This window comes from Chiloscyllium plagiosum, chromosome 26 (genome assembly GCF_004010195.1).
Source record: "Chiloscyllium plagiosum isolate BGI_BamShark_2017 chromosome 26, ASM401019v2, whole genome shotgun sequence".
NCBI classification, from domain to species: domain Eukaryota; kingdom Metazoa; phylum Chordata; class Chondrichthyes; order Orectolobiformes; family Hemiscylliidae; genus Chiloscyllium; species Chiloscyllium plagiosum.
Window position 1 is genome coordinate 2,381,873 of NC_057735.1, and position 11,335 is coordinate 2,393,207.

The window sequence follows — 11,335 nt, forward strand, 5'->3', positions numbered from 1 at the left end:
GACCTCTCCGCCCCCACCCCCGTCTGACCTATCACCCTCACCTTGACCTCTTTCCACCTATCACATTTCCGACGCCCCTCCCCCAAGTCCCTCCTCCCTACCTTTTATCTTAGCCTGCTGGACAAACTTTCCTCATTCCTGAAGAAGGGCTTATGCCCGAAACGTCAGTCTCCTGTTCCCTAGATGCTGCCTGACCTGCTGCGCTTCTCCAGCAACACATTTTCAGCACTCTCTAGCAGTCTAACTTGACCCGAAAAATTGCTGACACAAACTGGGTTTGCATTAAAACTGCGGGTTAATTGTGGAAACAAAAAAAACTCAATGAAATTTTCCAATTTGAATTTTCTATTCCGCTAAATATTTAATATTTGGATCTAATCAGAAATAAATGGAGGATCATTGTTCATGGAAATATGCATGAGTCAGATTTGCACAGAATTGCAGATCGATCAAAGATTTGGTTGCAGATAGTTCAGCAGTGCTTTGTGTTGGTCCTTTCCACTAAGGATCTCTCAGTCAAGCTGCCAGCATAGTGACCAGCAAGGAGCGGAGATGGACCAGCACAATTCCAATCATCGAAACAGTGTAGATGTTCCCAGTTGCAGTCAGTTTCAGTGTCTGTGGGAGTTTGGTGCTTGTCGAAATTGTCAATCCTGGACTGGCCAAGCTCGTACCTGAGTGGTTTTGTGCATTCTGGGTACTTGCATTTTGTGCCAGGAGCCTTATCATGGATCTGTGATGGTGATTGACCAAATCTGCTCCGTACTCCTTGTAATTGAACTTCTTGCCATACCGCGCAGTGATGTGCTCAACCCAATTCAGATACGATTTGGTCACAGTGAAGACTCCAGGCCAACGTTTCTCATAATCAGTGATCCAACTGACAACCCCAATTAAGAAATATTGCTGCGTGCTATTAATTTTGCAAACGAGAGGGCCGCCGCTGTCCAGGTGACAACCAATGCGCTCATTTTCTTCGAATTCCATGCACATCATTGTCGGTTGGAGATTGCCACCAAAAACTGTGGTATTGCATTCTCTGAAGGAGATGATCTTTATAGGTGCATCCTGCAATGAATCGGTCGTGTCTTCACCTGTCTTCATCCAGCCTGTGATTCGACAGTTCAGCCAGGTATTCCCAAAGAAGATCTCATTGTCGGGAAAGCACACAGGCATGGCATACTTCCCGAAAATGATGCGCTCACTCACCCGCACCAACGCAAGGTCATTTGCCCCTGTTTCCTCATCAAACCCATTGTGCAAAATGACGTTACGGGGGTTGGAGTAGCGTACCCAGGTTTCTGGTGTCAGTTGTTTGTTCAACCCAATGACCACCACAATCTCCTCCAAGCTTTGTGATATGGGCGGCATAAAGCAGTGAGCAGCAGTGATGATCCAGAACTCATTGATGATAGCTCCACCACAAAAGTGCCTGTTCTCCACCGCCATCTCAATGCTGACTTGCCAAGGCCAGGGGCTGGGCTGGGGTTCCCCTTGGAAAGACTTCTTGACCTCCCACCGAGTTCCACACTTGACATGGTTCTCAGCCAAGAGTGGACCATCCAGGAGATATATCAGAATCATTAGAGCACAGAGAGAGACAAATGTCATTGCGTGTTTCTCTTAACACATTCCTTTTGGCCATATGGTGTTGTGCCCTGAACTGAGGCCAGTTTTGATGTTTTGGCTTGCGTTGGATTGGGGTGTGCTCTATTCTGAAGGAGGAGGGGAGGTGACACAAGGATGAATGAGTTTTGCACGAGCTGGAGGTTTGTGTTTGTGAGGTCACAGCTCTTTAACATAACGAGAAGATCATGTGATAAGTCAGCAAGTAATGATATCACCAGGAATTATGATGTCACTACAGGAGTTGCTTCAGAAGTTAAAACCTTTTGAACATTTTTTCATTTCCATTTCAGTCCAATTTGCCCCATTGTTCTTGCAGTTATCAGAGTCCCTCGCCTTGGTGAGCTACACTCCAACCTGGCCCGCTCTGGTGTTCAGTTACAGGTTACTTAATGAAGATAAGAAAAGTTCACTCATGTTCTTTTAGTGACTTACCTGGACTAGGACTCTCATGTCCCTTTGCCATTCAGATTTCTGAATTTTCTCCCCATTTAGAAAATAGTCCATGCCTCTATTCGTCCTACCAAATTGCATGACCGCACACTTTCCCACGTTGTACTCCATCTACCATTTCTTTGCTCACTGTCATAACCTGTCCAATGTTGTCTACTTTGAGGAACTCCTGCAGAGAGGTTCTGGGATTAGATAATTGGGACTGAAAACAATAACTTTGGTCTTCCTAATATTTAATTGGGAAAATATCTTCTCATCCAGTACTGGGTGTCTGTCAAGTGAGCAGTTTGATTTAGCAACAGTGGAGGAATCAAAAATGCTTCAATAAGATGGAGCTGGGTATCACCAGCACGTGTATGAAACCTGACACTGTGTTTTTAGATGATGTGACCAAGGGCAGTTTGTGGATAAAAATAGAAGGGGTCTCGGATAGGTGCTTGGGGAACTCCAGAGTTAACAGTTCTGACTACAATGAGGTGGCTCATAATGGAAACAGGCAAAAAGCAATCCACCCAGACGGGTGACATCCGAATGGGGTCACTTGAGGATGAGGAGCCATTTAGCTGACCATATCAAAAATAACAAATGGGTTAAAAAGTATGAAGAGAGTAAGTGGACTGCAGTCATCGCCACACAGGGATGTTGCTTGTGAATTTACTAGAAGCCACTTGTGTATCATAGGAGTCTTGAAGGGAGTAATGTTTCTCCTTAATAGAGGTGTCAATAGCTTTGCGGTGGTGGCAGTGGTGGGGCTTTAAGGTAAGGGGCAGGAGGCTTAAAGATGATTGTGGAGCATTGTTTTCACTCAGAGATTGACTGCTATCAAGAATTAACTACAAAAAAGGGTGGTAGAGGTGGAAATCCTCAAGACATTGAAGATTGGAGAGATCATGGTGTTCTGGGAAAGCTGAGGATGGACTTTGGAGGTGACAACACATTGAAGGAACTTGGTGAGGAAAGCAAGGTTGGAGATGGGATGATGCTTTGCGAGGATGTTAGTTGAAAGGTCATTTTGTTTGGAGGAGAATGATGCCAAATGAAGGCATATGAGCAGTGCTATTCTCTGGAGCAGTTGTGTTGCACCATGACCTAGTCTCTTTACTCAGGCTTAACTCACACGGCAGAGTTTAGTAAGAAGCTGAAGTGTATGGAGGACTGCAGGCCAGCCCTGAAAGCATTGGAAGAGTTGACTCTGCAGGTAGCACAGAAATCCATGAGCTTTTCAGCAGCAACTATTGCCTGACCTGCTGTGCTTTTCCAGCACCACACTCCTGACTCTGAGGCAGATTTGTAGTCAGGTACAAGGTTACAAACTCTGTGACTTAACCTGACATTGTAGTCAGGGAATGAGGTATTATTTATGAGGATATGCATATCTAATGACTTATTTCAATGGTTTGAAGCCACCATTCAGTTTTCTTTGACTGTCACATTTTCCTTACTACAGTGTGAATGGAATAACATTGGTTGGAGGTTCAAGTTTCAAATGGGAAAGTGGAGAAATATTAATGTAGGAATGTTCACAATGGTTGCTGCTATTCTGTACATCAGAAACTCTGTGGAGGAACTGGTGGAAGGATCCTTTGTCCTTTTTCTCATTAAGCACTTTCCAGCAACCTGCTCCTGAATTTTCCATCAACTAGATCATTTGGTGATAAACCCAAGAGAAGGCAAATCAGTATTCAGGTGGAGAGAAATAGAAAAAAAAGTACAGTAAATTATTTATTACGTTTTTCAAAATGTATTTCAACAACAACAACAACAATTAAGTCCTGAAGGAATGAAATTACATATTTGTAAAATTTAATTGTTAGTGTCAGGGATGTTGTTTGACAGTAATTAAATTCAATGCAAGAACTCAGATTCAAAGGTCAAAAGTCACACAACACCCGGTTTATTTGAAATCACAAGCTTTTGGAGAACAACCTGGTGTTGTGTGAATTTGGACCTTGTCCCACCCAGTCCAACACTGGCACCTCCACATCATGGATACTGAGGAAGAGAGAAAACAAAAAAGGAATCAGAAAACAAGAGTATAGTACTGAAAAAGGTGGTAATGAACTAAAAGCAAAAAGAGACAACTTCCTTTAAATCAGAAGAGGTGCAATCAAATGTCTTTAACCATTTCTGAACTCTGTTGGTGCACTTTGTCTTTGAATTATGTATATGTTTTCTGAAATTTAGATGCTTCTGAAAATTAAGCAATATATGTATTAACCTTTTCAGTGCAAGCTGTTACTGTTATAAACAAGCGCCAGTTTGTGTCACCCATGACGTGTTCAATTATTTTAATGTAGATTATAGTGTATCTTATTATTAAACCAATATTGCATTGGAATGAACAGGGGAATTGTTGATAGTGAACCACATATACATCTTCAGCTCTTTTTCACTGTTTTACAGTGTTACTTGTCACTTTCCTTTCATCTGGATGAACAATGTATGACCTTGTCCATATAGTTTCAGCTTTATAAGCTGTCACTTCTGGTGGTGTGGAGGAACAGAGGGATCTGGGTGTGCAAGTACATAGATCCCTCAAAGTTGCCATCCCAGTGGATAGGGTTGTTAAGAAAGCATATGGATCAAGTTTAAGAGCCATGAGGTTTTGCTGCAGCTCTACAAGTCCCCGGTGAGACCACACTTGGAATATTGTGTTCAGTTCTGGTCGCCCTACTACAGGAAAGATCAGAGGCTTTGGAGAGGGTGCAAAGAAGGTTTACCAGGATGTTGCTTGGACTGGAGGGCTTGCCTTATGAAGAAAGGTTGAATAAGCTCGAACTTTTCTCTCCGGAGAGGAGGAAGAGAGGAGACCTGATTGAGGTGTACAAAATAATGAGTGGAATAAATAGAGTCAATAGCCAGAGACTTTTCCCCAGGGCAGGATTGACTGGTACAAGAAGTCGTAGTTTGAAGATATTAGGAGGAAGGTATAAAGGAGATGTCAGAGATAGGTTCTACGCAGAGAGTTGAGAATGCATGGAATGCGTTGCCAGTGGTGGTGGTGGAAGCAGAGTCATTGGGGACATTTAAGTGGACATGCACATGGATAGCAGTGAGTTGAGAGGTGCGTAAGTTAGGTTATTATATTTTACATTAGGATTAAATCTCGGCACAACCTTGTGGGCCAAAGGGTCTGTTCTGTGCTGTACTTTTCTATGTTCTATGTTCTCCAGCTATCTGATCTGACAGGATTAACTTCTGTATCAAGCTTAAAACTAACAAGATGTAAATGTGTTATATGGAACATGAGATGGTTGCATCACTAGCTTGGTTTAAATAAGCAAAAGCTTCAACATTAATTCTTTCAGAAACATTAGTGTATACATTTGGACCAAGTGCTGGAAAATGGGATTCATATAGAATTAGATATTTTGGGGGCAGCATGTTGACTCAGTGATTATCACTGCTGCCTCACAGCACCAGAGACCCTTGTTCGATTCCAGCCTTGGGCTGCGTGGAGTTTGCACATTCTCCCTGTTTCTGCGTGGGTTTGCTCCGGGTGCTCCAGTTTGCTCCCACAGTCTAAAGGTGTGCAGGTTCGGTGTATTGGTCATCGGAAATGCAGGGTTACAGGTATGGGGTGGGTCTGGGTGGGATGCTCTTCAGCGGGTCATTGTAGACTTGCTGGACCAAATGGTCTGTTTTCACACTGTAGCAATTCTATGATTCCAGAGTGTATCTTTATCAGTGCACACTCAATGTGCCGATTCTATGACAACACTCATTAGAAATGCACAATAGGAACACTCCCTGATGTTATGCATAGTAGCGCTGTTGCATCTGAATTGAAAGTTCAAATTCTACTCCAGAGGATTGAGCACAAAACATCTAAACTGCAAATCTATTTTCCTGAGCTTATTTAGACAAGACATTGAATATAAGAGTAAGGAGATAATAAAGGAATTCTACAGAGCATTAGGTAGAGTACTGTTCTTTTGCCACATTATCGGAGGGATGTGATTGCACTGGAGGGGGTGCAGGGGAGATTCCCCAGGATGTTGCCTGTGCTGGAGGTATCAGCTATTAAAAGAAACTGGATAGGAGAAAGTTGTTTACCTTCAAGCAGAGTAGATTGAGGGAAGATCTGATTGAGGTGTACAAAGTTCTAAGGGGCATAGATGGTATTGAAAAGGAGTAATGTTTCCCCTTTGTAGCGGAGTCAATAATTGGGGTGGGTCACAGTTTTAAGATAAGGAGCAGGAGGTTTAGAGATGATTTGAGGACTTTTTTTACCCACTCAGAGGTTAGTGGCTAAAGGGTGGTAGCTGCAGGAATCCACAAACATTTAAGAACGATTTAGATAAGCATGTGAAAGGTCAGAGAATGTAAGGCTGTGGGTCAAATGCAGGAAAATAGGATTAGAATCAATTGCAGTTTGACAACCAGCGGATACACAATGGGCTGAATGGCCTCAGCCTATGCTGTAAAAACTCTCTGATTTTATGATCCTATCAACAACAAGCACTAACATTTTTTTCTGACGATATTTGTGCACGATGCCAGTGCAGAAATGTCATTTCATGCTGTTGCACAGTGAGTGTCTCAGTGAGATGCTGTTAGCATGTAGCTTCTAGAGGCACAGCGGATTTCAGACAGCAGTCTGGTGAGATCTGTATTTATGCGCTCATCTGCAATTGCTGGGAGATGTGGTCTGATTTCCACATTAGTGAGCACTGTTCATCTCACCATTACATCTCCTGCAGTCTGGTGTGCTGAGATTTCGCAGCCAGCAGATGGTGCTGCTGTACATGTTAGAATTAACAGCACAGAAACCGAGCCAGTCTGTCAAGCTGTATCAATGATGTGGAGGTGCCGATGTTGGACTCGGGTGGACAAAATTAAAAATCACACAACACCAGGTTATAGTCCAACAGGTTTATTTGGAAGCACTAGCTTTTGGAGCGCTGCTCCTTCATTAGATGGTTAGAACATAGAACATAGAAAAGGACAACACAGAACAGGCCCTTTGGCCCACAATGTTATGCCGGGGATTATTCCTAGTCTAAAATAAAATAACCTAACCTACACACCCCTCAATTCACTGCTATCCGTGTGCACATCCAGCAGTTGCTTAAATGTCCCTAATGACTCTGCTTCCACTACCACCGCTGGCAATGTATTTCATGCATTCACAACTCTCTGCGTAAAGAACCTACCTCTGATGTCTCCTCTATGACTTCATCCTAATATCTTAAAACTATGACTCCTCGTGCCAGTCAATCTTGCCCTGGGGAAAAGTCTCTGGCGATATCAGGTCACCTCTCTTTCTCCTTCTCTCCAGAGAGAAAAGTCTGAGCTTAGTCAAACTCTCTTCGTCAGACTAGTCCAGGCAGCATCCTAGTAAACCTTCTTTGCACCCTCTCCAAATCCTTCGTATCTTTCCTATAATAGGACGACCAGAACTGGACACAATATTCCAAGTGTGGTCTCACCACGGTATTGTAAAGCTGCAGCAAAACCTCGCGGCTCTTAAATTCGATCCCCCTGTTAATGAAAGCCAAAAAAACCATATGCTTTCTTAACAACCCTATCCACTTGGGTGGCAACTTTGAGGGATCTATGTACTTGAACACCAAGATCCCTCTGTTCCTCCACACTGCCAAGAATCCTGACTTTGATCCTATATTCAGCATACAAGTTCAACCTTCCAAAATGCATCACTGGTTGTGGAGAATAAGACCATAAAACACTGAATTTATAGCAAAAGATTAGTGTCATGAAACTGAAATGATATATTGAACAACCTGGATTGTTGCTAAGTCTTTCATCTTTTATAAAGGGTTGCAGGTTTCAGTTCATTAATACTTAAATTCCAGAACTTCTTTTCAGTCACCTTCTTGAGATAACTTAAAGTTTTATAACAAAAGGTGACATCTCAGCTCAAACAATGCATTAAAGGTGTGATGTTAGAGTCAGTCTGAATCCCAATCTTGAGTCAGGCTGGTTCTATTTCCAAAGTGGAATTTACAAAATATTACATGGATTGACTGTCTACAGATTGGGCATTTTTTTGGGCAAAATAATATGTATCTGCAAATATAATTCTGCAAGTACAAATTCATCCCATAGACTTATATGTGTGCACATGCATGAGAGAGAGAGAGAGAGAGCGCGCGCGTGATTGTGTGCATATGAGTGTGTGTGTATGAATGTACATGAGAGTCTGTGTTTGCATGTGTGAAAATTTGGTAAAGTGTCTGTGTGGGTGAGATAGAGTATGAGCCTGTGAGAATGTGTGTGCATGGGTGTGAGTGTGGGGGGCGTTTGTGTGTGTATGAGAGAGAGAGTGCATGTGTGTGTGTGAGAGGGTCTACATGAGTGTGTGTGTGAGTGTGTGTGAGCGAGAGAGAGAGATGTGACATGAACCCAAGGTCCCGGTTGAGGCCATCCTATGGTTTCCGAACTTGGCTCTCAGCCTCTGCTTGGCCACTTTGTATTGTTGCCTGTCCTGAAGTCCGCCTTGGAGGATGGTCTCTGTTTCGCTGCTTCTAGGATGGATGTGTTGTCCCAGTCAAACACTGGGCTAATAACCTTAAAAGACCCTATACAAACAAAATGAACATCATTTACAAAAGAACTGTAAGAAACATGACATTGGACAAACAGACAGAAAACTAGCCAGCAGGATGCATGAACATCAACTAGCCACAAAAAGAAATGACCCAAAATCACTAGTATCCTTACATACAGATGAGGAAGGACACCACTTTGACTAGGCCAACACGTCCATCCTAGGACAAGCCAAACAGATACACACATGAGAATTCCTAGATGCATGGCATTCCAATTGGAACTCTATCAACAAACACATTGACCTGAACCCATCTATCACCCTCTGAAGAAAAGAAGCGGAAATGACATCACTGACACAGGAAATGACATCACTAACCCCAGGAAACCTAAACACATAAATAGAAAGTGGAACATAACTCCAGCGCTTCACCAAGGCTCACTGAAGATGTTACCTAGTATTGGGACGAAATGTCTGAAAATGAACCTTCCAGCTCAGCGAGCAACCTTACACCCAGAACCTCAACCTGAGCTACAAATCTTCTCAAAACCTCACGTAATATTCGGTAAGTTCCATTTTGGAAATAGAACCAATCTGACTCAAGATTGGGATACAGACAGACTCTAACCTCACACCGTTAAAGCATTGTCTGAGTTGAGATGTCACTTTTTGTTATAAACCCTTAAGTTATCTCAAGAAGGTGACTCTACAGAAGTTCTTGGATTTATATATTAATGAACTGAAACTTGTAACCCATTCTTAGCAATAATTTAGGTTTGTTCAATATATCATTTCAGTTTCATGACACTGTAATCTTTTGCTATAAATTCTGTGTCTTATGGTCTTATTTTCTACAACCAGCTGACGAAGGAGCAGCGGTCCAAAAGCTAGTGCTTCCAAATAAACCTGTTGGACTTCAAACTGGTACTGTCTGATTTTTAACAAGGTTTATTTGTTGCACCCAATGTGGTCTTCTCTACATCAGGGAGACAGAACGACAACTTGCGAATTGTTTCAGAGAACATCTCTGGGACACCCACACCAGCCAACCCCACCACCCCATGGCTGAACACTTCAACTCCCCCTCCCACTCTAAGGACATGCAAGTCATGGGCCTCGTCCATCGCCACTCCCTTACAACCCAATGCCTGGAGGAAGAACACCTTATCTTCCACCTCGGACCCTACGAGCACACAGAATTAATGTGGATTTCATCAGTTTTCTCATTTCCCCTCTCCCCACCTAATCCCAGTCCCAAACCTCCAATTCCACACCACCCTCCTGACCTGGCCATCAGCTTTACCACCTATCTGCTCCACCCTCCTTTCTGACCCCCACCTTCATCTACTTAACACAGTTCGAAACTTCAATTCTCCGGCTCCTCAGATGCTGCCTGACGTGCTTTTTCCAGCACCACACTCTTGTAACAGAACTCCAGGATGAACATTTCCCAGCAACCACCACCCTCTGTCTTCTTTCAGCTAGCCAATTTCCAAACCGCCAAATCATCCTCAATCCCATGTAATGTTCTATTTTCTATGCTCTATAAATGAGAGGAGGGTGGTGGTGGGGAGAAAGTAGCATAGAGTAGATTCTTGTAGAGAGAGGAGGAAAACTTCTTCAAGGTAGGCATCCTTGTAAGAGCCTACCATGGGGAACCTTATCAAACGCCTTACTGAAATCTGCATGAAGGGCTTTTGCCTGAAACGTTGATTTTACTGTCATCCAGAATCTGGTTTCCAGCATCTGCAATCCTTGTTTTTACCTAGTTGATTTTAATCCTATTGCGAATCCTCTTACAAGGATGCCTACCTTGAAGAAGTTTTCCTCCTCTCTCTACAAGAATCTACTCTATGCTACTTTCTCCCCACCCCCACCCTCCTCTCATTTATAGAACATAAAACATAGAACATTACAGCGCAGTACAGGCCCTTCGGCCCTCGATGTTGCGCTCCTGTCATACTAATCTGAAGCCCATCCCACCTACACTATTCCATTTACACCCATATGCCTGTCCAATGATGACTTAAATGTACTTAAAGTTGGTGAATCTACTACTGTTGCAGGCAAAGCATTCCATACCCTTACTACTCTCTGAGTAAAGAAATTACCTCTGACATCTGTTTTATACCTATCTCCCCTCACTTTAAAGTTGTGTCCCCTCGTGTTTGCTGTCCCCATACTTGGAAAAAGGCTCTCCCTGTCCACCCTATCTACCCCTCTGATTATCTTGTATGTCTCTATTAAGTCACCTCTCAACCTTCTTCTCTCTAATGAGAACAGCCTCAAGGCCCTCAGCCTTTCCTCATAAGACATTCCTTCCATACCGGGCATCATCCTCCTCTGCACCCTTTCCAAAGCTTCCACATCCTTCTTATAATGCGGTGACCAGAACTGTACACAATACCCCAAGTATGGCTGTACCAGAGCTTTGTACAGCTGCAGCATGATCTCCTGGTTCCGGAACTCATTCCCTCTATTAATAAAGGCCAAGACACTGTATGCCTTCTTAACAACCTTGTTAATCTGGGTGGCAACTTTCAGGGATCTGTGTACATGGACACCGAGATCTCTCTGCTCATCTGTATTCCCAAGAATCTTACCATTAGCCCAGTACTTTGCATTCCGATTACTCCGTCCAAAGTGTATCACCTCACACTTGTCCACATTAAACTCCATTTGCCACCTCTCAGCCCAGCTCTGCATCCTATCTATGTCTCTCTGCAACCTACTACATCCTTCGTC

The 11,335-nt window shown here is 43.2% G+C and overlaps 1 protein-coding gene across 1 annotated transcript; it reads right to left on the bottom strand.

Moving 5' to 3' along the window:
* Positions 1–515: 515 nt before the first annotated feature.
* Positions 516–1,983, bottom strand: LOC122562962 (serine protease 27-like). Its single transcript, XM_043716264.1, has one exon. It carries the CDS (start codon positions 1,609–1,611, stop codon positions 517–519), a length of 1,095 nt encoding a protein of 364 aa, XP_043572199.1. The 5' UTR covers positions 1,612–1,983; the 3' UTR covers position 516.
* Between the last annotated feature and the right edge of the window lie 9,352 nt (positions 1,984–11,335).